Source organism: Urocitellus parryii, chromosome 15 (genome assembly GCF_045843805.1).
Source record: "Urocitellus parryii isolate mUroPar1 chromosome 15, mUroPar1.hap1, whole genome shotgun sequence".
Taxonomy (NCBI): Eukaryota; Metazoa; Chordata; class Mammalia; order Rodentia; family Sciuridae; genus Urocitellus; species Urocitellus parryii.
The window spans coordinates 41,083,373-41,108,018 of NC_135545.1; the positions used below are offsets into that span (position 1 = coordinate 41,083,373).

A 24,646-nucleotide genomic window follows, 5' to 3' on the forward strand; every position below is an offset into this window, starting at 1 on the left:
CAGCTGCTTTAAAGTCGTTGTCTATTCCATCTAACATCTGGAAACATTCAGGGACAGCTTCTACTGAGTGGCTTTTTGGTTTTTGTTTGATTTTTTTCTGAATATGAATATGAATCACACTTCCTTATTTCTCTGACTTATAATTTTTGTTGAGTATTGGATATTTTAGATGATGTATTGTAGATATGTAATATATATATATATAGATTTGAACTTCTTAACCTCTCCAGGTATTTGTCATTTTTCTATTTGTTTAATCACTGGTCTAAACTAAATCTATTAAAGTAGATTTGCCCTACAACATGCAGCTGCTAATGCCTCTGCCCACTTCTTTTTTTCTTATTTTTAAAGATTTTCTCCCTAATCATTGACATATGTCTGTATAGCTCAATGTTCAGCCAAAGAGCAGGGGTGAGAGCTTACACTGCAACATCTCAGGATAGCAAGGCTCTGCTGGTGGAGTCTGGCTGCAGGCTGGGAAGAACATGGAAACTTCTGTTTTCACATCTGCCCCAATTTAGCTTCCCGCTAAGCTCTGTCACGTCTCCTGTGCACATAACTGAAGCTCCATCAGCCAGAGAAGCGATAGTTCTTCGGCACATGCACACCGACTCGTCCACCAGGGTACATGGAGAACTTCCCGGGGCCCCCTGCCATCGGCTCACCTCTGAGCTCGCTGTTGGATCTCTAGTTAGCCTCTGAGTTCTCCTGCCACACACAGGGCCACAACTTTAGGCTTCTGCAGCAGCTGGCCCTCCTTATTTACTTACCCCTGAAATTGCCACTTTAACTAATAGCGCTCTAAGTCAACGGTGCTCTCTGCCAGTGGCAGGGAAGCTGTTGGCTTTCACAGCCAATCCTGTGCCAGCTGCCAGGGTTGCTAAGGAGCAGTACGGGGCAGTAGCAGGCAAAACACACAAAATCTCCCCCTTCTTCTCTGAAGTGGAACTGAAATGATAGTTCGACAGTTTTGTCCAGCTTTATAGTTGCAGTTTTGGAGTGTTTATGTAACTTATACAAATTATCTTCCTTTATCCACAGAAACACCATTAGAAACTAAGATACACAATGCTAAAATCCGCTGGCCCATGTCACGGAGCCAGGCTCTTACAACACTGGGGCATCCTCTTCTTTCTGGAACAACACAAGAAACACCCCCAGATCAGAACGATTTGTCACAGCTACAACAGCAAATACTGTAATGGTGATCCACACAGACCCTAAGTCAGATTTATTCCCCCAAAATCTGGCTCACAGAGGTCATCTGTGTATGTTCTTGGTTGAATGATGCCAAATAGCACCAGAAAGCCAAGGAAAGATTGGTTTCCTTTCTTGTTGAGGTTGAGCCTCAGAAGAATCTCTGAGCATCCTGGGAGCCAAAGCAAAAAGGCAAAGATAATCAGTTGCATGATGCTTGTGGTCCTTAGGGCACAAATAGTTCTTTGGAAAAAGCAAAGGTTTTCACGGTCTACATATCTTGACTGAATTTCCTACATGGCGCCCCAATTATGGGATACTGACAGGTTTAGTGGACAATACCCGCAACAAGCCACTTTTTTAAAATACTCTATTTTTTAGTTGTAGTTGCACATAATATATTTATTTTATTTATTTTTAGGTGGTGCTGAGGATTGAACCCAAGGTCTTGCACGTGCTAGATGAGGGGTCTACCGCTGAGCCACATCCCCACCCCCCAGCAAGGCACTTTTGATAAAGTTGTTTCTTAAACTAGTCCCCTCAGAGTGGGCTCTGAGGCAGAAGACCAAAGCAAAACTCCAGAAAGACAGTTCCTGGGAAAGGTTCTCAGCCACAAGCTGGTCCACCATGTTCAGAGACTTAAAACCTTGCCTATACAGAACAGAATGCAGATGATGTGGCCTCTGCACAATCCTGCATACATGCTCTCCCTCCTGTGGGTGGGCAGCTGAGGGTCGTTTGCAGTGTGCATGAATTTAACATTTTCTCTATCAGTTACTCAGGAGCTTCTTGGAAAGTCCACGTTAGAGTCAATGGTCATTTTTCTAAGCCATGATTTTGAGCCTTAGGTTGTAAGCTGGGGTGTGGGAACCAATGCCCCTGACTTATGGGTGGTCTCAGCCAGCCTCCAGCAGCTGCCTCTCAACAAGTCCACCCTCTCCTTCTTGGTGGGCATGCTCAGCGACGATCGGTGTTATAAAAACCTGGGTTCTGTATGGAAAAGGCCCAACAACCAACTCTAGATGGTAATGAGAGAAAAAAAAAAAAACAAGGAGGCTGAGACCCCTCATGACTCTAGCCTCTAGCAGGAAACTGAGGAGTGTCCACTCTGCAATGTCCTGTAATGTCAGCCAGTTCACCATTTTCTCTGCAGAAATAAAGGAAACTGTTTTCTGAAAATGATTCAGTGAGTTTTCCAACCAATAAATCAGTTGTTCCTCATGGCAGAGATTTAAAAAAAAAAAAAAACCCTTAGTGAATGTCTTAGACATTTGTCACAGATCCACTCCCCTGGCAAATCTGGCCATGACAGGGCACTTCTTCCCCACAGCTAAAGTCTTCACAGTGGGGCCATGCGGTTGGTGGGGTGGGGGATGGAGAGGAACATCTCGTGGGCGCCATCTTCCCTCTGCTCACCATTGGTGGGCTCCAGTCTCCATGGGCTGGCAGAGGGGCTGAGTCAGGGGACACGCCAGGGCAGGGTTGGTTGGCTTGAACACTTCTGAGTCTTTTCAGACAGTAAAGTTATGGAATTTGAATATGCAGAGGAAGGCAGGGGGTCATTTGATGAGTTTATTTCAGTGGTAGGATATATCTTAATGGTGGAATAAGTCACTTTCATCTTATATTTATAGATAACTAGCAAGTAGTCAGTAATAGCCAGTAACTAGCAAGGAGTAAGCATTTGGTGAATGTTGCTAGTGGATAGATGGATGGATGGGTGGGTGGAAGAATGGGTAGGTGGGTGAATGGCTGGATGGATGGATGGATGGGTGGATGGATGGATGGATGGATAAAGCGTTGTGGGTGGCTGAATGGATGAGAGGGTGATTAAGTAGATGTTGAGTGATTCCTAGGTAGATAAATGCAAGTGGGGGTGGATAACTTGTTAGCTGAATAAATTGATGGAGGATCAGTGAATAAGTGCAGGACTTTGTGTTCTTCCTTTCCACTGTAATCCACCCACCCCTAGTGCCACAAATGAACCTCAACATGACATTAGTTGACTCCTCGTAAAGATGCATCCCCATTGTAGGAAGAATCCCAAACATCAAGTACCCTCTTCCTCACCCCAATGATGAAGCATTCAACTGCCTTCAAGGTGACATCACAGTCTCACCCTGGGAGCATGCCCCCTCTTCCAGCTCTGCAGGGACATCACCCCTCTCTCTGTTTCTTCCCATGCTCCTTCCTCCTTCCCCTGATCTTGTCCATCCTTCAAGACCCAGCCCTTCTGTATCCCCTTTCTGAGAAGTCCCTGACCCACCCCCAGCCCTCTCCTTCCTTCTGCCTTTTGGTGACAGAGAGATCACCCAACAGAGCAAGGGAGAAGACTCAGGAGTATTCAAGCCAACCAACCCTGCCCTGGCATGTCCCCTGACTCAGCCCCTCTGCCAGCCCATGGAGCCTGGAGCCCCCCAATGGTGAGCAGAGGGAAGATGGCGCCCAGGAGATGTTCCTCTCCATTCCCTCCCTGACCGCATGGCCCCCCTGTGAAGACTTTAGCTGTGGGAAGCAGTGCCCTGTCAAGGCCAGATTTGCCAGAGGAGTGGACCTGTAACAAATGTCCTCAGAATCACTGTGACAGGAGCCATCAGTCAGATCTGAGTCCTTGGCTGCCCTTCTCCTCTCACCAGCCTCTCTTTAAACTGTCAGCTTAAAGATGTTGACTCAGCACCGTGGTGTCTCCTTTGCCACGGCCACTCAGGTAACTTGGGGCTGCTAAAAGCACTTCTCTGTACCCAGAGTGACTGTAGAGCCGCCCACATGCTCTTCTCGGCGAGGACTTGGCAGTGAGAGTCTGCCTCGGTTTCCCTCCCCTGCGCGTCCCCTGCTTTCCCTGGACGGCGGCCCCCGACACAGGCTTCTCTCTCAACGCTTCCCTTCATGGTTCCCAATCTCCCTCCCCGTCCTCCTCAGACCCCCCACCCACTGTGAAAGGAGAACTGACCCAGACCAAGTGCCTCTTCAGATGTGGTCAGCAGGTCCGGAGAGGGCCCGGAACGTGACCAAGGTCACACAGTGAGTGGGTGATAAGACCAGGAATAGAACATCCTGCCATGATGATAATAGGTACCTCTCCCTGGTCAAGTGTTCATGAGCACAGAGCTGGGGGTCCAGGAGACCGGGCCCAGCCCCCACACCACGCAGGGCACGGGACAGAGGAAGGCTCCGATGAGTGCACTCCTTGCCACAGAAGGACACTGCAGAGAGATCCTGAGCTCCAGTAGGTGGTCCCCAGAGACAGCCCTAGCAGTATTCTTATTCTGTAGATGGGGATCCAAGGCTCCCCCACAGGGTTCGTGGGTCTCAGCTGTGCCAGGCAGAAGTCAGCTCTGGTGGCACTGGACTTCTGGTCCAGGGCTGGGATGAGGAATCATATCGATTCAGAAGGTCCTAAATGACCCCGCTTGGGCTGTGGGGAGCCAGTGTGGCTAGCTTTCCCTCTGTGTGGATGCCCTTGTCACTGCCACTTACAGGTGAGGATGACTTTAAGGAGGCTACTTTGCCTCTCCGAGGCTGTTTCCTTACCTACAAAGTGGGGGCCCCTCAAAGACCATCACAAGGATTAAATGAGATAATATAGTGCATGAAAAGGACCGAATACGGTGCAGGACACACAGTAGGTACTCAGGAGATGGTAACTGCTGCAGGAATGTGGGGGAGGCAGCATCTCAGAGAGCAGATACTCTTGAGGTAGGGTTTCCAGCTGGTTATGGCACCTCTCTATAGGCTGCTTAGGAAGAAAGTCCAGGAAGGAGACAAAGCTTCGTCCTCTGTCCTTGCCGCAGCTGGTGCACGGGTTCAGGGAGGGAGGGGGTGGGAAGGGAGGTGGTCTTCACGTTATTTCTCTATAGTCATATTTATCTTGTTGATAAAATGGGCCCCACATTGGAAATTGGGGGAGTTTCCCTCATAATTTAAAGTAGCGCCTTCCTCTGCAGGTCGCAGTGACTGGGAGATTAATGTCCCAGCTGGTCACACAGGCGGTGCCTGCACCAACTGGCTTCTTCCACGGGCAGGGATGAAGCCATCTCCACCTGACTGGTCATGAACCTGGAGCTGCCAGATGAGGGTGATGCTCTCATCTGTTGCAGAGGGACGTGAGGGAGGGGCATCTTCAAGGTGACCCCATGGGGCTGGCACCTGGTAGGGACAGGTTCTTCATGCTGGTGGGACACACACACACACCTAGGTTTGCAATCTGGGCACCCACAGTCCTGCTGTACCTGCTGCTCCCTACTAGCTTGTCCACTTTGGATCATGTCGTGACCGGTGTGTTCCAGACGGCCACAGCACCTGGGGTCAAAACAGAACAGGCAGGAGCCCCACTGTGAGCAAGATTCCTGTTCTTGGTTCTGAAGATGAGGGGCTACATGATAGAGAGAAAAGTGTAGCCATTGGGTCAGGAGTGCTAGCATGGTGGACTGCGTCACACTGGATGAGTGGTGGCCAAAAGCTTCACTTCATGACCAGCTTTAGGCAGTTGAAGTCACAGCATGGAGTGTTACGATGAAGAGGATGCGGAGGCTGTCTTCTGGGACGAACCAGAAAGAGAGCCACGGTTGATTGGTAATGTCTGCCATTGGCATCGGTAGGAAACGGTGGCCAGCATGCTATAGATTAACTAGCCAAGGACCAAACTGCTCCGAAGTGGAGGTCAGACAAGGCGATTTTGTCTGGGAGAAAGAGATGGAGGGAAGCCTCGCCTTTCATCTGTGAATCTTGAAAAATGGGAAATCTTAGCTTACAGTAACTGACAACCAACGGAGTAGAAAAGGAAAGTTGGCACTTTATCCAAAACTCAAGCTGTCACAATCGGTCAAAAAATAGAGGAGAAAACTGAATTCTAGCCTAATGGTGAAGCAGAACCAGAGCCAACGAAGCTCTGACATGCAACGAATTCTTAAAGAGCACCCACTGTGTGTCTGGCACTTGACTAGGCGCTGCTGATTCAGTGACTAAGTCAGGACAGTTGGAACATCTGCCTTCAAGGAGCTAACAGTCTAGTAAGGGGGGCTGGGAGCCCAAGGACATAATAAACAAGTAAAAAATCAATGAAGGGGATGTCCAGAGATTGTAATGAGTGCTGTCTGGTGAAAGCATGGGGTGACATGACATACAGTGGTCCAGGTGTCCATCAGGACAAGCATGTTACTAAGGTGTCTACTGCTTTCTCACATTAAACCAGAATGATGAGTTCAATAACTGTCTATAGTATAAACAGAATATTTATTAAAATAACTTACAATTTCAAATGATGGATGAGAGAACAGAGGTAGCATATGATATTTGCAAGGGAGGAAGAGAGAAGCTAGAAGAAAAATTCACAGGAAGAGTGCAAGAGGAGCAGACAGAGATTGGCTGTTGGTTGGAGAAAAGTTGGAAAGAAAATAGACAAGAGGAAGAATATGAACAAGGAGAAAAAAATTAAAGACATAAGAGTACAACAAAAATGCAAAACACCATTCATAGATCATTGTCCTCCACAGACTGATGCATAAAAAGCATTCTGTTCCAAATATGGTAGAGAGATTAGTGAATCAAAAAATAAAATAAAATAAATCTTGCTGGAAAGTCGAACTCTCTCTGTCAGTGTTCAAAAGTTTCTCAGCTCTGTCTCTGATGTCTCTCGGGATCACGAAACCCAGTCTCTATCCCACGGATTTGGGCTTCAGAAACCTCAGGCTCAGCCACGCTGCAGTCCCAAGATCTGAATCTGCTCCTACTTGCAGAGAGACCACCAGGGATACCCTCATGCAAAGGAGCAACCCGAGGTGGAGCAGCAAGACAAGGGCCACCAGCACTCTCAGCAGGAATACCCCAGGCTCCTCCAAACCTGCAGGAACCTCCACATTGGGTCTGCAGGTCCCCGCTGGAGTTCCCAGACAGTGGCTCTTGGGTGGTAAACCTGCTGGCACCCAAGCCCCAGGCCTGGCTTGTGTTCTTAGTGGTTTCCATGTACTTCTTAATTTATGAGGGTCTACTTCATGTTTAAACAAATAATTCCAAGAGAATGAAGTTACTCTATTCTTTCTTCCCCATCTTGTGCTATTATTATACACTAAAGAGCTTCCTACCTACCTCCTTACAGTTAGTGGGGAGACCCGAGAGGCCTGGCTCAGTCAGGCCAAGGTGACTGAGGGTGGCTGGCTCAGTGACTGAGGGTGAGTAAGTCATTCAACATCTTTGAGCCTCAGTGTCCTCACCTGTAAATGGGAAGAATTGGATAAATAGCTCCAAAGATGGATTGAGGTCTTAGCACTGAGCCTATACATGGTAAGGGCTCTGAAAGCTGGCCTCCGCTTGGCCCTCAAAGAACCCCAGGAATCTACTTACACTGGCATTCTCCTGACAGAGCATGATGCAACCGGCATCCAGCCAGACCCTGGGGCACGTGCCCCAAGCTTTGGTCTCACACAGGGATAACCTGCTGGCTCAGCCCCTCCCAATTCAGGTCAGTAGGCTGCAGAAGCCACCAGAATGGTCCATAACTGCCCCCAAGGCACGTTCCTAGCCCCAGCGAAGATGCTGTACCTGCTGTGGGCAAGGCTTTGAGGAAAGTACTGGGAAGTGCTGGGAAGGGAGCAGCAATCACAGCTGAATGTCCAACCTCTGCTCAGCAGATGCCCAAACCCTTACCTGAGATTAGAAGTCCTTCTACAGCTACCAAGGCAAGTCAAGATTATACCTCTGCTCCTTCATCTATTCAATAACTCTTAAATTTGGTCTTTAAGACTCTACTTATTACCATCCAAGACAGAGGCCTGCCATCACCCCACCCAGGCTCATCTAGAGCCACTCATGCATGCATTAGGCACTTCTGCTGTGCCCAGCCAGGTGCTGAGCTTGAGGACACAGAGGGATCCAACGTGAGATCTGGAAACCATGCATGATTCTGTGTAGCACATGCCCATGCAACAGGGGCTCAGACTTGGGCTCTGGGAGGACAGGCAAGGGGACCTCTGAGAACAGGGCCCAGGAATAATCTGTCCTTCCCCAAGCTTGCTCCTGCCCCTGAGGTCCAATCAGTATCGAAGCCAGAGACTTGGCTGGCAGCCTTAGTTAGGGTTCCATGCAGGGCAGGGGATGGTGGAGAGGAGTAAGCGCTAGACTCTGAAGCCACTCCTGGCTTCTGGCTTGGCTGTGCCATGGAGTAACTGGGTGGCTATGAGCTGGTCTGTTAACCCACACCGAGCCTCAGTCCACCCATCTGCGAAACAGGAGAAGCGAGTTGAAGGGAATCCCATGATACTCACTAACAAGAGGTAGCTGTCTCTGAGCAGTGCAGCTGGTGCTTTGGCTACTCCTGCTGATTCTGACCCCTTCCAGCACTCCAGCCCTTAAGATCCCATGATCTAATCCCTGTGGGAGGACAGTCACCACCATTCTCAGGAGCTTCCTTCTGCAGTGCTCTCAGGGGCCCAGGATGCCAGTTGCACCACCCCCTGCCTTCCCTGAACTCACCTGCTCTCACTCCTTAGCTCTGCCACCAAGTTCCTGTGTGCCCTCAGACAAGTCCCATTGCCCTCTCTGTGTTTCCCTTTTCCTGTCTGTGAAAAGTTGAATGCCAGGGAAAGAGGCTTCAGAGGAGAGGAAGAGCAAATCAGCCCCCCACTTACTACCAGAGGCCCCTGCAGACAGTGGGGTGAGGCACAGTTTCCCTGCTCCCTAGCAGGAGCCGCCAGGATAGAACCCATGGGATGGACCCCAGACTATCTTCCATTGATTTAGGAATCCATAGCTCCCAGGGCTGCAGGGGTGAAGGAGGAAGGTGTGGCGGGGCTGGGCTCAGTGTCCTTTCTCTCTGTCCACAGTAGCACGATACAACCGCACCAGCTACTTCTACCCCACGTTCTCGGAGAGCTCGGAGCACAGCCACCTGCTCGTGTCTCCTGTGCTGGTGGCGAGCGCTGTCATCGGGGTGGTCATCATCCTCTCCTGCATCACCATCATCGTGGGCAGCATCCGTAGGGACCGACAGAACCGGCTCCAGCGTCACCGCCACCGTCACCACCGCCACCATCACCACCATCGCCGCCGACACCGCCACCGACACCGAGAGTACGAGCCTGGCTACGGTGAGCTACTGCCCACCCTGGGCCCTGCAGCCACCAGCGTATTGTGATTGAACCCCCAGGAGGTGTCCAGGAGGCCATGGCTCTGCCAGGCGTGGTGTGGAGTGGTCAGGGAAGGCTTCCTAGAGGTCTTGGTCCGTCAGGACCAAGATAGAGTGCCCACTATCGTGTTCCCCTTAGCGTGGGAAACCTAGAGGGAGCCGAATGGATCCCTCTAATGGAGAGAGAGATGGGGGCTGCTTGGGGGAACAGATTGGCAGGAGCCTGAATGGGTGATGGATTGAGTGAATGGTTCAGCCTTAGGGTGAGGGGATGGATGGACAAGTGAGTGGATGGATGGGTCGATGAATGGGATGCTTGAGTGGGTTAGATGGGATGGGTAGGTGGAGGATGGAAAGCTGGGGATGGTGGAGGGGAGCAGGGAGTAGGTATGGGAATGAGTGGATGAGTCAATAGATAAATTCTCAGACAATTTCCATTGGCAGGAAAAAGCCAGACCTCCCCCGACAGGAGCTGCAGGGGGGGTCTATCTGCTGTCTGAGGCCACCCACCAGGTGGGGAAAAGCAAAGCAGGCCCAGCCCCTGAAATGCAGAACTGATGTGAGCCTCCTGGGATCCCAGAGCCATAGCAGAACCTAAGGGGCTTTCCCCTTCCAGGGCCTGCGGAAAGAACAAAGGGAAATGTTTTGGGTTTTTTTTTAATTTTTGCAGTCCTGGGGATTGAACCCAGAGCCTTACACAAGCTAGGCAAGCGCTCTACTACAGAGCTACATCTCCAGCCCTTTATATTTTTATAGGGTCTTTCTAAGTTGCCCAGGCTGACCTTGAACTTGTGATCCTCCTGCCTCAGCCTCCTGGGTAGCTGGGGTTAGAGGCCTGCTCCACCACACCTCGCTAGAAAAGTTTTTAAAACAGATTGAATCTGATGAACCTGGGCCTTTGCAGCCTCCCCCAGCACACCCTGCTGATCTGGTAGGAATGAGATATTTCTGTTTTCTTTCCACTGAGTTAATTGGCTATAGAAGGAGCCTCCTTTAGCAATAAGAGATGCCGGAAGCCAGCAAGCAGAGGGAGGCCTGGGAGCGCTGGCCGATGGGCCAGGAGCCCTCCCTGTGTGCCTGGCACTTCTTATGCATAATCTCATTGTGCAAATTTCTCACAGTGGTCCTGGGGTGGCTTTTAATTGTCACCCCAATTTACAGATTAGGAGCAGTTAAGTAATGGGCCTGGAATCACCCAGTCTGCAAGGGATGGATCCAGAACTTGAGCCCAGGCACTCTGACCTGAAAGTCCCTGGGCTGACCACTGCACAGACAGCCTGGGAGGCCGGGCAGTCTCATCCCTGAGGGGAGGTGGCACTGGGGGAGATGCCAGTGGAGCCACCCTGGGAACACATGTGGGTCCAGCAGACATTCCCGCAGCCAGGAGACCTGCAGACCTGGCTGTTGCTCTTCTGGGAGGAGAAGAGCAAGGAACCAGACCTCAGGCAAGACCCACAGGGCTATCATGTGTCAGGGGCAAAAGTGGCCACAAGGGAAGAAAGACAGCTGATTAGCGGACTGCCCTCCGTAACCAGGAATGAGGACGGAAGAGGCCAGCATCCATGCATGTGTGAGACTCAGCCAGCCCAGCACCCCCAAGTCCCTAGGAGCCAAGGATGCCCCAAGAGGACAAGTCAGAGCATTGCCTAGACGAGGATGGGCCTGTCCCACTCTGGCATCAACAGCCTGGCACTAACCCTGGGGAGGAGGCCAGGGCTCCTCCCTCAAACCCAGGTACCACCCTCAATCACCCCACACCCTAGGATGGAGCCTGGCAGACACAGGGCAGCCCACCTGCCTCTCCCCTTCAGTACCCGCTGCTCCTCTCCAAGCACAGACCCACTCCTTCCAGACTCTGCCCTCTGCTGACTGCCGTTCCCCAGCCTCTCCAACTGGCCAAAGCCCTTTAGGCCCAGTTCAAATGCCACCTCCCTGTGGAAGCATCTCCAGCCCCCCTGGCCCCTACCAGAATCAAATGGAAATCCCTCTTCTCTGTGCTTCCTTGGCATTGTACCCACACCTCCATCAGTGCCTTGGTCATGGGGTGACGATGTGGCATTCATGACAGCAGGGCCTGCATGTGGCTTCCCCCCACCCAGGGTCCAGTCCAGAAGTTCGCCATGGGCAAGGGAAGAAGCCACCTCACTTCATCCTCACAGCAAGACTTGGAGCACAGGCCAGGGGTCTCCCTGAGATTCCAACAGAGAGGGCTGAACGGTCAGCCTGGCCCTTGAGGACCTGAAGGCAGGTCAGACCCTCCTGAGCAAGGTCCCGGCTCTGAGCCCCAGGGCAGGCAGAGTGAATGGAGGCCACAGGCACACCAGTTCCAGGGCCAGGCCTTGCTAGCCCTCCCCTACAGCAGCCCTGTGGAGCTCCTGTCTCCCTGCCCCACTTCTGTTCTCTGGCTCTGGCACCTCCCTGGGGCCTGGGCAGGGAGTCCAGGGGCACTGCTATCCCACACCTTCCTCCAGCCTTCTGGAGAATACGCAGGGGCTGCTGGGGGCTTCCGGAGGACACCAGGGATGAAGGAACACGCTCTGTGAGCATCAGATAGCCCCCACCTTCCACAGTGGAGGCCTCCCATCTTTCAGACACTTCCCCCCTGCTCCGGGGACCAAAGCCCTCCAGGTCAGTCCCCTGCCCCTTTGGCCGCTATTTCTGGGACTTCTTGGTGGATTTCTTTCTCCTGCCCCTTACAGGTCAGAGCTCAACACTTCCCCCTGACCTCTCCCTACACCCTCCAGCTGCTTCATCTCATCTACCCATCTTCTTCCCTGCAGCTGCCTCCACCCCTCCCTCAAGGTCCCTAGACACCCCTCCATGGGGACTCACAAGCACCAGATTCAGTATCCAAATCACCTTCCACTTTTTTTGCATTTACTGTGCACCCTGGTAAAAGTTGTCTCACCTCTCTGTGTCTATCAAATGCTTACACAGAGACCCAGCTCAAAAAGTGATTGTAAAGACTCTATAAGAAGAGCACCGGCTAATAATTCCATGCTCCATACAGTTAACTAGTTTCATTATTTCTCCTTCCAAGAAAACCTGCTCACAGACCACCTGCCCTCACCTGCCCACCCACCAGCCTGACCTCCCAGGCACCCAAAGGGATTGGACATGACCACCCCCACCCATCCTCTGCTCAGCACCACTCAGTGTCTCCCCATGGTCCTCAGGACAGTGTCTGCCTTCTGCTGCCCACAGGCCCTTTCTGTCGTCTGGCCAGACAGAGAGGAGCCAACCAATGAGGGGGAGGGAGAAGAAGAGATTGTGTTTCATAAGATGGAAAGATCTAGAGCATTAGTGGTGGCTGCCTCTGTCTCCTCTGGCTTCACCTCTCAGTCTTTGCCTCTGATAGAAAGTGTGGGAGTTTGTGGGTGCAAGTTCTCCTCCTTCCCCCTCCGGGAGCCTGTCGAGGGAGGGTAACCCTGGATTGGGTTAAATAATGAACTGAGGTATTTCTTCATTTTGGTAAAGAGGAGGCATAGAAAGATCTCACCTTCCGTGAGGCAGAAAGTGGGGCTCCCGAGGCCTGACCCATCTGTACCCTCACCTGGAATCGGGAGAGGCAGAGGATGAGGAAGGCCCGAGGCCATTCCTTTACGGTGGGGAAACAGCGGGCTGGTTTCTCCCCAGCTCTTCCTCGGGAGCTCTACCCACCCGAATGTCTAGGACTGGACTGGGTCACCTCGGGACTGAGGTCTGAGCTGGGAGAGGAGCTCAGGGCAGCCTCAGTTTCCCCAAGATGCTCAGCGTCTGAGAGGACCAAGAGAAAGCAGGCCGGGAAGAGGGGATCAGCAGCAGTTTTCATGGGCCCGACTGGCTGTCAGGGCTGCCCACCTTGTCTAGGAAACAGCCCCGGCTCTCTAGGGATGGCTGCAGCCTCATCCCCTCTGGGTGGAACCTCCCCTGAGCCCAAGACCTTTCCCAGCCACGTGGCGCTGGTGGACACAGGGCCTCTGGAGCCCAGCCGTCCTGGCTCAGGGTCGGTCCTCACCCAGTTGTCTTGTGCTTTGATCTTTCCTGGATGTCTTCCTGAACTCCTTCCAAAACTTCTGTCTTTCAGCTGCTCCCCTGAAGGGAAACTCATCTCATTTTAGCTCCTTTTTTTTTTTTTAACAGCGTATGATATTGGGCTCATTTTTCCTAGCACAAAAGTCATAAGTGTTCATAATAGAAAGCCTAAAAAATACAGACGATATAAAGAAGAAACTAAGGGTCATGATCCTACCATCCGGACAGAGCCACAGATAATGAACACGTTCAGAACGTTGGCCTCGGAGAGCTTTCTCCACACCCGTAGATAGTCCTGGAATTAGACCTGCAGGTGTGGTCTCACGTCAAGGGCTTTCCACTCCTGTTGAGTCGTCGGGAGTGGGGAAAGGAGATGAGGGGAGTGGGGAAAGGAGATGAGGGGAGTGGGAAGAAGTCTCTGCGGTGACACAGGCCGCATGGATTCCAACTCCCTACTCTATTGGTATGTGACCCTGAGCCTCAGCCTCCTGGTCTGTACAGTGGGCACAATGCCAAGCCCCACCCCTTGAGGGAGCCTCCAGGAGCCCTTGGGGGTGGGTAGACTGCATGTCTTAGCCATTTTGGCAGCTTCTGTAACTAGACCTGCCAGAAACTTCTATGATGAGAAGCTAAGACATCCAGCTGCCCTCTGACCCTACCATTCTCTGTGTGACCTCAAGCAAGTCACCTGGCCTCTCTGAATCTCAGTTGCAGAATGAGAGACTAATGCTCCAGCGGTGTTCATTAAGCAGTATGATAGGTCCAAGAAAATGACATTCTGTGGTCAAATGCTGGACTAGCGCAGTTAACGGTGCGTCTTAGCTGCAGGACTTTTCAGGGCTAACGTGTGGTTTCGAAAAAACAAAACAAAGGAAAACAAAGTTTGTGAAGTCACCCGATCCATTACACTCCCTTCCCCGGGCACCTAAGGGAGTGACGCATGGTTGGGGCAGGAAAGGCTAAGGAGGCCCGATCCCAGAGGCCTCTGCAGCCCTCCATCCTGGACCTTCTCCTCCCCATTTTTCATGCCCCAGCCTGACCCCACTACCCACAGCCCCTGCTCACACCACTCCCTTTCTCATCCGCCTCTTGCCTCAGCTGTTCAGGCTTCCGGCTTCCGGCCTGCCCTCTTCCCTTGGCTAATCCTAGACAAGACTCGGCTCTGGCAGCCCCTCCTCCAGGAAGCCCACCCCAGCCTCCCAGTTGGTCAGGCCTGTCTCTCCTCCCACAGCCCCTGGACTGCCAAAGCTCATGTCACACTGCCCAGTTCTCAGCTGTCTCCAGGACAGAGCCAGGACAGGGTGGGCTCTGCTTCCTCCTCCCTGTGACCCCATGTCCAGCTCAGAGATGGCACTCACATGCCTGTGCTGTTGCTGAGTGGTCAGAGATAGCTGCACTGGTGAGGGGATGGTCAGATGGAGACAGCAGAGCCTCATTGGCCTCAGGTAGACTCAGGAGGCCAGTCCTTGGCACTGGCCCAAGGCTCAGGCTGCTGGTCTGTTCCCTGCAGCATCTGACGGACACACGTACAGCCGTTCAAGCCGCAGGATGCGGTCCACCTGCAGCCCTGCAGAGGACTGGCCCCCGCCCTTGGACATCAGCTCTGATGGGGACGTGGATGCCACGGTGCTCAGGGAGCTGTACCCAGATTCTCCGCCAGGGTAAGGAGGCCACATGGGGGAGGGGCCCGTGAGAGGGTAGGGCTCTGGACACCAAGGGAAACAGCAACGCCTCTCTGCATGTTTCCCAAATGCAGCAAACATCTCAGTGAGCATGGCCATCTCCCTACCCCTCCTGACCAAGCAGTCCCCTTGAGACAGGGTGTGACTCAGCAGATGTCACCAGGACGCACCAAGAAAAAGACAAGCGGAGCTTCTTCGGACTGATGAGCAGGGATAAGGAAGGGGTGCCCTTGTGGTTTGGGGAACAACAGCTATCCTGAGCCCACTGGGGGTCTGCTCCTCCAAGTGTCTCCCTGGGGAGTTAGATCAGTAGAGTATTAAGTTATTCCAGGGGCTGCGGGATCAATTCCCGTTAGGGAGAAAAATCTATTCAGCTTCAATATCTAACACCAAGAACTCATCCCATCCCAAGGCCAGCCTGGGAAGTCTCCCAGGCAGCTCTTGTTCTAAGGAATCTGAGCCCCAGAGAAGTGAGTTCACAAAGAACAGGAGGCCTGATTCAAGTTCAAAGCCCAGGTCTCAGGGGTGCAGGGGTCCCCTTTCTTAGTAGGGTCTCACTGGAGCCAGCATGGACGAGGCCCCACCTGGTCCACAGCCATCACTTCAGATAAGAAAGAGACCCCCACACCCACTCCCCAGACCCCAGGTTTAGCAGAGCCTGAGGGAGCCTCTTCTTTTGTAGCTACGAGGAATGTGTGGGGCCAGGGGCCACTCAACTGTATGTCCCCACGGACGCCCCGCCGCCCTACTCGCTGACGGACTCCTGTCCCATGCTGAATGGCACCCTCCACTCAGGCAGCAGCCACAGCCCCCATGGACACCAGCAGGAGCAGAGGACCCGGGGCCAGAGTGGCCTCCGCACCATCTCCATGGACACGCTGCCCCCTTATGAGGCCGTGTGTGGACCCGGCTCCCCATCGGGCCTGCTGCCATTGCCTGGACCGGAACCAGGGCCAAGGACCTCACAGGGCTCACCCACCCCAACCCGAGCCCCAGCCTCTGGTCCCGAGAGGATTGTTTAAGTGACACAGCCCACCAGCTCCAACAGGTCCCTCCAGGCTGAGTCACATCCTTGTGGCATACATAGGCACTCACACACACATACACCCCAATATGCACACACAACACATAGATATATACGTGGCTACAGACATACACACTGACATCCCCCATGTGCCCCACACGTGTGTGGACATGTGTGCACACACAGGGGACCCCCACACCCACACAAAACCTACTGGCAGAGGTTTCATTAAAAATGAATGAAGCTCTCTGACCTCCTGTCTCCTCTTCCCCAGCCTGGTGGTCATGCCGCTGTGGATGGTGCTGGGGGAGAGAGTTGAAGTAGGAAACTGGCTTTCTCTTCCCTCTCCCCAGGCTGTGCCCAAATTGGTTCTGCCTCCAGAAACTGCTCAACCACCCCAGGGCAGCTGCCTGCCCCTCCCCTTCCCCCAGGGCTTGTTCTCCTGGGAGGTGGGGCAGGCCCCAGTGAGGTTCTGCTGTGTGCTGTGCCTATCTTTCAATTCCAGGGCAGAAGAGCCACATCACCATCCTGCCGCTTACAGGGTGGGGACACAGGTCTGGGGGCTCAGGCACAACCTAGAGGCCCTCACAGCCCACTAGGCACCTCCCTTAATCCAGTACCCTCAGTCTGGTGGTGCTAGGAGAATTCTCTGAGAAGCCCACCCCAAGCTACAGGGGTGGACAGTGCCCTTGGTAAGTGTGCAGTGGTGCAGGTGGGTCACAGTAGTTCCCATGTCAGTCCAACCACTGCCCGGGGCTGAGGGTCTTCAAAGGTGGCCTCACCACAATGTTGCCTGGGCACCACTCTGAGGCAGATAAGGGCCCCTCATTTAGCATGTGCCCAGCCAGCCACTGTGGCCTGAGCCCAGATGGGCTGGAGCCGAACCCCACCCAGGAGCCGGTGCTGTCGTCCGGGGTGGCAGCTCACAGCTGGGAGTATCAACATATCCTGGCCTTGCCTCTCCAGGGTGTTTGCACATACAGAATAAAGAGGGTATGAGCCCCTTCAAAACCACCATGCCATCATAAGAGGACCAGTGCCCAGCCTTGCTGCCAGGGTCCTGCCATAGAAGGAGATACATGGGGTCAGCCTCATTGTAGAAAGGCTCAGATCTTGGCCTTTGAACCCCAGCAAGAACATGTCCATAACCTAGATGATTTCTGAAGACCCAGCCTGCGGAGGTCTTCAAGCATCTTTGAGGAGTATCCCTGCCAGCATCGCCAATGGCTGGGAACAAGTTACCCTGCCTCCCTCCTTCCCTCCCTTTTCCGCCCACCCTTAAACAGCAAACCCTGCCCCCAGTCCTCCTTCTCCCCACATTTCAATTCCTCCAATGAAGGGCTAAGACAATTCAGTAATCCCTTTCTTCAGGAGAGGGGTGGCAAAGATGGCAATCTTGAATTTTATTTTCTGTAGAAATAGCATTTCTTCTGGTGCAGAGCTGAAAGGAGTCCACCCAGAGGTTTTGTCGTGTCCTGTGTGCCGCACCCTGGAGCCCCCAGACTCCACCTGGGGGAAGGACCTTGTTTACAAGCAGTTCTGTCCAACTTTGTGGTGTTCTGTTTTCTAGGCAAAAATATCTGTCTGTTGTACTGTATAGCCTTCAGAATGCACCCAGGGATGAGACCCTTTTAAGAAATGCATCCTGAATCTGTATCCCTAGAGAGTGCTGGGGGAAGATCAGAATCCCTGCCTGCTCCTCAGAGTTTAAGGAATGGAGCTGAATAGCTTTTGTTGTTCCTGTGGACTAGGCGCTGAACAAGCAACAATGTATCTTTTCTGTGTTCAAATAAATACATCATATCAATAAAAATGTAGCAAGAAATGACATTTTCCAAGAATACATGGGTTGGGGGGGGGCGGCTCTTGCTGCTGAAACTGGAAAGGAAAGGAAACCTCAAACAACCACAATCTGAAAATACGCCTTCACCTGGATGGCATATCCTGTTCCTTCTCAGGATTAGGAGTCATTGAAGCCTTGTCACTTGCTGTGAGGTAGGTATTTGGGTAGTCAGTGATTTCCAGGAATTCCTTTTATGTGTTTAACCTCCCTGAAAAATGGCATTGTCTTGGTGTAAATGTCCCTAGGACTGGCTATCAACCAGGACCCACTGGTCAGGAAGGTGACTCTGAGATAAGGAAGCACAGGCTCCTTCCCTTTCCCCAGTCCAGTCTCCAGTCCCAGTTGGAGGGGCTGAGGTCAGCTGTCCAGCACCCACTGCCCACACTCTGAGCCCACACTGCCACCTGCTGGCTCGCTGCTGCCACTGTTAAAGTGAACAAGTCTGCCCTTCAAGAATAAGGACACTCCAGTCTCCCACTTTGAAAGCCATTGCCCACAGACACACGTAGTTGTAAATGAAACTTGTCATTTTGATCCTGGGCTTATCTTCCACTCTTGGGATGTGCCATGAGGTCGAACCCATTCAAGCCTTCCATTTTCAGGACGAAGCCCTATCCGTTAGCCTCTCATTCCCACCCCCCATATTTTTTAGTGGTGCATTATAATGGTACATACATAACAGTGGGATTTGTTGTTACATATTCATATATGCACACAATTTAGCTAATACCATTCCTCCAGAGTTTCCTCTTCATGGTAATGGTGTCCAGTCACATGCTGACATCAACTTGAACCCCACACACCAACACCCATTCTGAACACGGGATCCATGGGTTCTTGTGACTGTTGGGCTCTTGGTTCTTCCCATCTCCTCCATCCAGGTATGTCCATAAATGGCAGCATGTTCAAGTTCCTTTGCACATTCTTACAAGGAAGCTGACCTCTTTGCCAGGGGCCTAAGGGATAGGGACCAAGGAGAACACCCTAAGTACCTGGGCTTAGCATGACTCCATTAGGGCCCCAAAGAAACAGGAGGTAGCAACACCAGACTGTATCAACAGGAGGTAGCAACACCAGACCCTCATCAATATATGGATCCGAGGGCTGATTAGAGAGGTGATCCCAGGAGAACCAGACAGATGGGACAGGGAAACAAGGAGAAGAAGGTCAGTGAGGATGTTGTAAATCAGGTTCTTTTGCAAACTCCTGAGTTCTGTCCAATATGGCAACTCTGAGAGGCAGAATGAATCACACTTCCCAGTCAGCCTTCCCAAGGGGTGATGGAGATGAATTATTCATACTCCAGCTCTCAGCAGGCATTGTTTGGTGGCTGCTCTTTGGGAGATGTTGATTCCTGACCCTTGTGTAGGCCAAGCGAGTTCCTCTGGTCAGAGAAACTCTTCAGGCAGAGGAGTTGCAACTGCTGGCCAAAGAAGCCATCATGCTGGGTGGCATAAGCTGCCACTGGGTCAGCATGCATGGGCACAGTGAGTTCCTGGGTCTCTGGACTGGACACCAACTGCATCTGCCACATATGAGGAACAGACATCAACCAAGAGAGGGAGGAAGGAGTTGATATAAAGTATGGCTGTCCAGAGCCACAGGGGGACCACCTACTGTCACCAGCCACGCCTGCATGTACATGCAAACCAAGTTCCGAGACATGCTCGGGCATACACACTTACATGGAACTGTCATAGCTCTACTACTTGGGGTTTTGTACACATCTGCTCAGAGAGTTTTGGTGCCCACCCTATTGCCCTCACGGGGGTTCCAATGCACACTCAGGTATCGCACACTCCAATGCTACCATCCTCACATTTAGGAGTTCCCATTCATGTCCACCTGCATGGTTGACCAGAGTCTGGGCATGAACAGTGCAAGGACAGGCAGTTTCATTAGGGCAGCGAATCTTCTGTTCTGGGCTGGGCTCTGCTCTGCTTGACTCCCCTGAACCCAAGTGAGTCCTCGGGAGCCTAGAATTACTATCTCTGTGTTTGGGGGTGGGTGTGCCTCTGCCCCCTAAGTTACTGGGCCTGCCCAGCTTGTCTCCCAGGACTGCAGCTCTCCAGGCATATTGTCACAGCCTCAGCTATATTACAGCTGACCATCCTCACCAGAGTGATGATGGGGTACCCAGTGTTCCTGTGGCACATGGTCCACTACCAGGGTTGAGTAGGGGATTATCCCTTGACAAGCTGTGAGGCCCATCACCCTCCCCCATTGCTCAGTTTCAATCTAAAACTTCTTAAGCAAGAAAAGATACTTCTTGGTGTAACTTAATGGTCCAAGTGATCATTCTAACTTCAGACATGACTGGATCCAGAAAGTTCTAGAACATGGGCTATGGAAGCTTCAAGTCTTTATGTGTTGGTTCCTGATCCAAAATGAAGAAAGACTTTCTCCCAGAAAGTCAACCCTCAAAGAAAACAGATTGGCCTGGACACATACTCATCCCTGAACCTCTGAATGGCTGGGCCTGGGTCAGATGCCCACTCTGGGGAGGGTAGCAGAGGAGGAACCAAATCAGTCTCTCCTGGAAAGGGTTTTCCATAGGAAAGATGGAAGGAGGTTGGAAGGACTGGACAGAGCAGCAGGCTTTGCCATGTTCCCTTTGTAAGGGGACAGATAGATGAGAATGGCGGTCAACAGGTCCAAACTCTATCTACCAGCTCCAAGCCTGAGTGACAATTTTCAGCCAGAGGTAGACAATGACCATAGGGTAATGAGAGCAGGTGTTGGGATAGGGGAAGGCAAGGATCATTGCTGACCAGGACCCATAGCAGAATAAGGGGAGTCAGACTCAGCCTCCAGCAGGGCTTGAGAGTGCCAAAGTCACAGGGCACCATTTTGAACCCATCCTGGCGCTCTCCCAATATTTCCTTATTGTGGAGGTACAGGGCACTGGGACCAGAGGGACCTGGCTCCAATAACCAATAGGACGGGCCTTTAGCCAGCTGGAAGAAAATGGCCAAACTCCCCACTAAGAATACTTTGTGACTTGTAAACATGCAAGAAATATACCCACCCATAGTTTGGCTGTTACATAGGTTTTTTTTTTTTTTCCTGAAGAACAACATAAATCTGGGAAGACAAAAACAAGGTATGGATCTATGACATTGAACCTAAAGCTCCAGTCCAAACACTGTATTCTCCCCAGGGCCATCTCACCATCGGCTCCTGCCTCTCCTCCTCCCAGTCTCTCCCTTACTAAACTGTTCCCAACTATTGGAATAATCCTTCTTCGCCATTTGAGGTCCCAATGTCAGGGCCAAGCTTGTTCCTCTCCAAGTGTGGGACCCACCTGGAGCCAGGAGGGGTTATGAAATGGACAACTAGCAGGAATGTACAGTTCCATTCTTAAGGAAATAGGTCCCTGCCTGTGTGTCACACACAGACTTGATGACACAGTGCTGGCTCCCAGACTCCCTGCCCAGGCGGCACCTATACACACACACACCTGCTCTCTTTGTGACTTCTGCATTCCTAGCTCTGCAGGCACCTGGAGATGTTGGGAGTACAGGCTGTGAGCCCCAGAGTCCTTCAATCATCAGCTCATCATGTGACCTTGGGCCAGACCCTTCCCTTCTCTGGCCACAGAGCCGCCACCCTCCATCACTCCAGGCCAAAGCAGCCCTGCAGATAGATCCCTTGCCCCATCTCCCCACCTCCACCTCCACTGTTCCCCTCAAAACTAGTCACACTGGTAGGTGGAAAAAACAGGTTCTCACTAAGCCTCGGCTTAGAAAGTGTGAATAATGCAATTAACACCAAATCCAGCAGCTGGAGGAGGCTGCCGTGGACCAGTGGGGAAGCTGGCACTAGAGAAGTGGGCTGGCTCAGACACAAGAGGGCAGGGAAGTCTGGATCTAGGCACCGTGCCTGGTGTTCTCACAGTTGGTCTTGGCCGTGCTGTCAGAGATAGGGTGGCAGGTAGCTCACAGCTACTGGTCCCCAATAGCTGAGAACTAAGATGTGTGGTTAAACCAGTAAGTCACCAAGAACAATACAAGAATCACACAAGAGGGAAAGGGATTAATTTGAGAGTGCCAATTTGTGAAATTTGGGCTATTAACAAGGAAAAGATAAAGGCCACTCCAGTCCTCACTGCAGGGAGCAAAACTGCCAGGGATCAAGAAATGAAAGAGAGAAAGAGATGTGAGACACTTTCGTTTTAGTCTGACCCTCCCAGATCTCACACTTCATACCCATCAAGACAACTAACTATAGGGTCCAGAACCCTGCCACTCTCATCTATAATTTTTTTTTTTTGTATCAGGGATTGAACTCAGGGGCACTTGACCACTGAGCAACATCCCCAGCCCTATTTTGTATTTTATTTAGAGACAAGGTCCCACTGAGTTGCTTAGTGTCTCTCTGTTGCTGAGGCTGGCTTTGAACTCGAGATCCTCCTGTCTCAGCCTCCAGAGCTGCTGGGGTTACAGGCATGCACCACCGCAACTTTGCTCAAAATGTTTGGTATTATGGACACAGCATGGCTTTTCAGATAGCCTGGGTCCACTTCCAAAGATGTCTACACCCTTATCCCAAGAACAGGTTACCTCGTGTGGCAAAAAGCACTTTGCAAGTGTGATTAAGTTAAGGACCTTAGGATGAAGCAACTTAAGATTGGCCCCAATGCAGTCACAAATAAGAAAGAAGCAAGAGGATCAAAGAGAAGGTGTGAGAAGAACCCAAGCAGAATGAGGAGAGATGAAAGACTTTCAGAGGCTCCCTGCTGGCTTTAAAGATGGAGAGAGGACCCTGATGCATCCATTTTATGTTGCTATTGCCTGATACCACAGACTAATTTATAAAGAATAAAAGTGAACTAGCTCACAGTTCTGGAGGCTGAAAGGCCCAAAGAGGGGCCACATCAGGTGAGGGATTTTCCGGTTGGTGGGGACTCTATAGAATCTCGGGGGTGGTACAGGGAATCACATGATGAGAGGGGCACATACAAGGACAAAGCCAAACTGACTCTTATAACAGACCCACTCACAAGGTAACCTAGAACTCATTAACCATTATTATTCCACAGATGGATGAGTCCATTCAGAGAGGCAGAGCCCTCATGACCAATCACCTTTTAAAGGTCACTTAGTCCCACCTCTTAATGCTTCACAATAGGGACTGAATTTCAACATGAGTTTTAGTGGGGACCTTCAAACCACAGAGGGGGCACAAGCCAAGGAATACAGGTGGCCACTAGAAGTCAGAAAAAGGCAAGAAATGGCTTCGGCCTGACAGCCCCCAAAAGAAAGCAGCCCAGTGAGACTGATTTTGGACTTTGACCTCAAGAATCATAAAATTATAAATTTTTGTACTTTTAAGCCACCACATTTGTAGATACCTGCTGTAACAGCAATTGGAAACTAGCACACTTTGAGTTCCAATCCTGGCTCTTGCTCTCTCTGCCTCAATCTCCTTTGCAAAAGGGAGGAAGGAGGATTTGAATAAGCAGTAGACAGAGGCTTCTTCAGCAATCCTTAGCCCCAGCCATGGTGATGCCAACCCTCTCCCCACCCTCTCAGACTGGCTTACCCTGGACCTGACTATGTTTTCCACTCAAGGTGAGGTTCAGGGGGAAGCCAAATGGTGATCAAGTGTGACCCTGGATAGGCTACCTATCCTTTCTAAGGTTCAGGATCAGATGAGCTAATGTGTGTGAAAGAGTAGCACTCAGTATGAGACACAGACGGACTCATCTAGACCAGTCTATGAGAGGGAGAGTTAAAGGTTTGCACAGGGAGTGTCCTGATACAACGCAATGGGGGATCCATTTTCAAGTCCAGCTGCAGCTAGGAAATGATGCCACCCCAAGGGAGGTGAACTGCCCAGGCCCCTGAGTTCAGAAAACTTTGCAGGTAGGCAAGGATAGCTGGGGGCAGGGAACAAAGAGACCCCAGGCATGTTGAGCCCAGGTCTGAGGCAGCTCCAAGGCCAAGCGCCCAGAAAGTCCTGCCCCTTCTTGGTGACAAGAGGCACAGGAGCCCAGCAGACTCTCATACAAAAGCAAACAGGTGCAAGGACCTGGTCCAGGGCCCAAGGATATAGCACTTGCACTTGCCTAGCAAGCATGAGGCCCTGGGTTGACCCCAAGCACTGGGGGAACCAGGAGAGGGAGGAGGGGGAGGAGAAAGAAGAATGAGAAAAAAAAAAAAGGTCACAACCAATTCTCACTAGGAGCTTAGTTCTCCTGGCTATGAGCCAACTGAGAGCAGGGATTTTAACTCATTGTCTTCTGAAGCCTGAAGCCTCCAGGCCAGCTGGATAGGACATAGACTGGCTACTCAAGGACAGCACTTCTCCACACACTAGATGAAGCTATTAAAAAAGGAAGCCAGCATCTAAGATGTTGGGAAATACTGTTGTGTTGCTACCTCCTAGAAGTTCACATCCCAGCTAGCCTGACACTTGACCCAAGAAGACCTGGAGACAAGAGGCCATCTGTCCCCACACTTATTTGATGATAGGAAATTTTTACTTGCAAAAAGACAGAGGCAGAGCCCTCATGACCAATCACCTTTTAAAGGTCACTTAGTCCCACCTCTTAATGCTTCACAATAGGGACTGAATTTCAACATGAGTTTTAGTGGGGACCTTCAAACCACAGAGGGGGCACAAGCCAAGGAATACAGGTGGCCACTAGAAGTCAGAAAAAGGCAAGAAATGGCTTTGGCCTGACAGCCGAACAAGTGCTCCTCCGTGAAGCACACTGTAAGGCATGCTGACTCAGGTGAGGTGAAGAGAGTCATTGAAAATTA

General features: G+C 51.6%; 1 protein-coding gene across 1 annotated transcript in view; it reads left to right on the top strand.

The window, feature by feature from the left end:
• Bean1 (brain expressed associated with NEDD4 1) overlaps positions 1-17,821 on the top strand; it is a 41,713-nt gene extending 23,892 nt beyond the window's left edge. The window contains exons 3-5 of the mRNA XM_026392639.2: positions 9,015-9,278; positions 14,841-14,991; positions 15,695-17,821. Coding sequence (XP_026248424.1) covers positions 9,015-9,278; positions 14,841-14,991; positions 15,695-16,034 — 755 coding nt within the window. The 3' untranslated portion in view covers positions 16,035-17,821. The remainder of the gene's footprint in view (positions 1-9,014; positions 9,279-14,840; positions 14,992-15,694) is intronic.
• Positions 17,822-24,646: the final 6,825 nt, after the last annotated feature.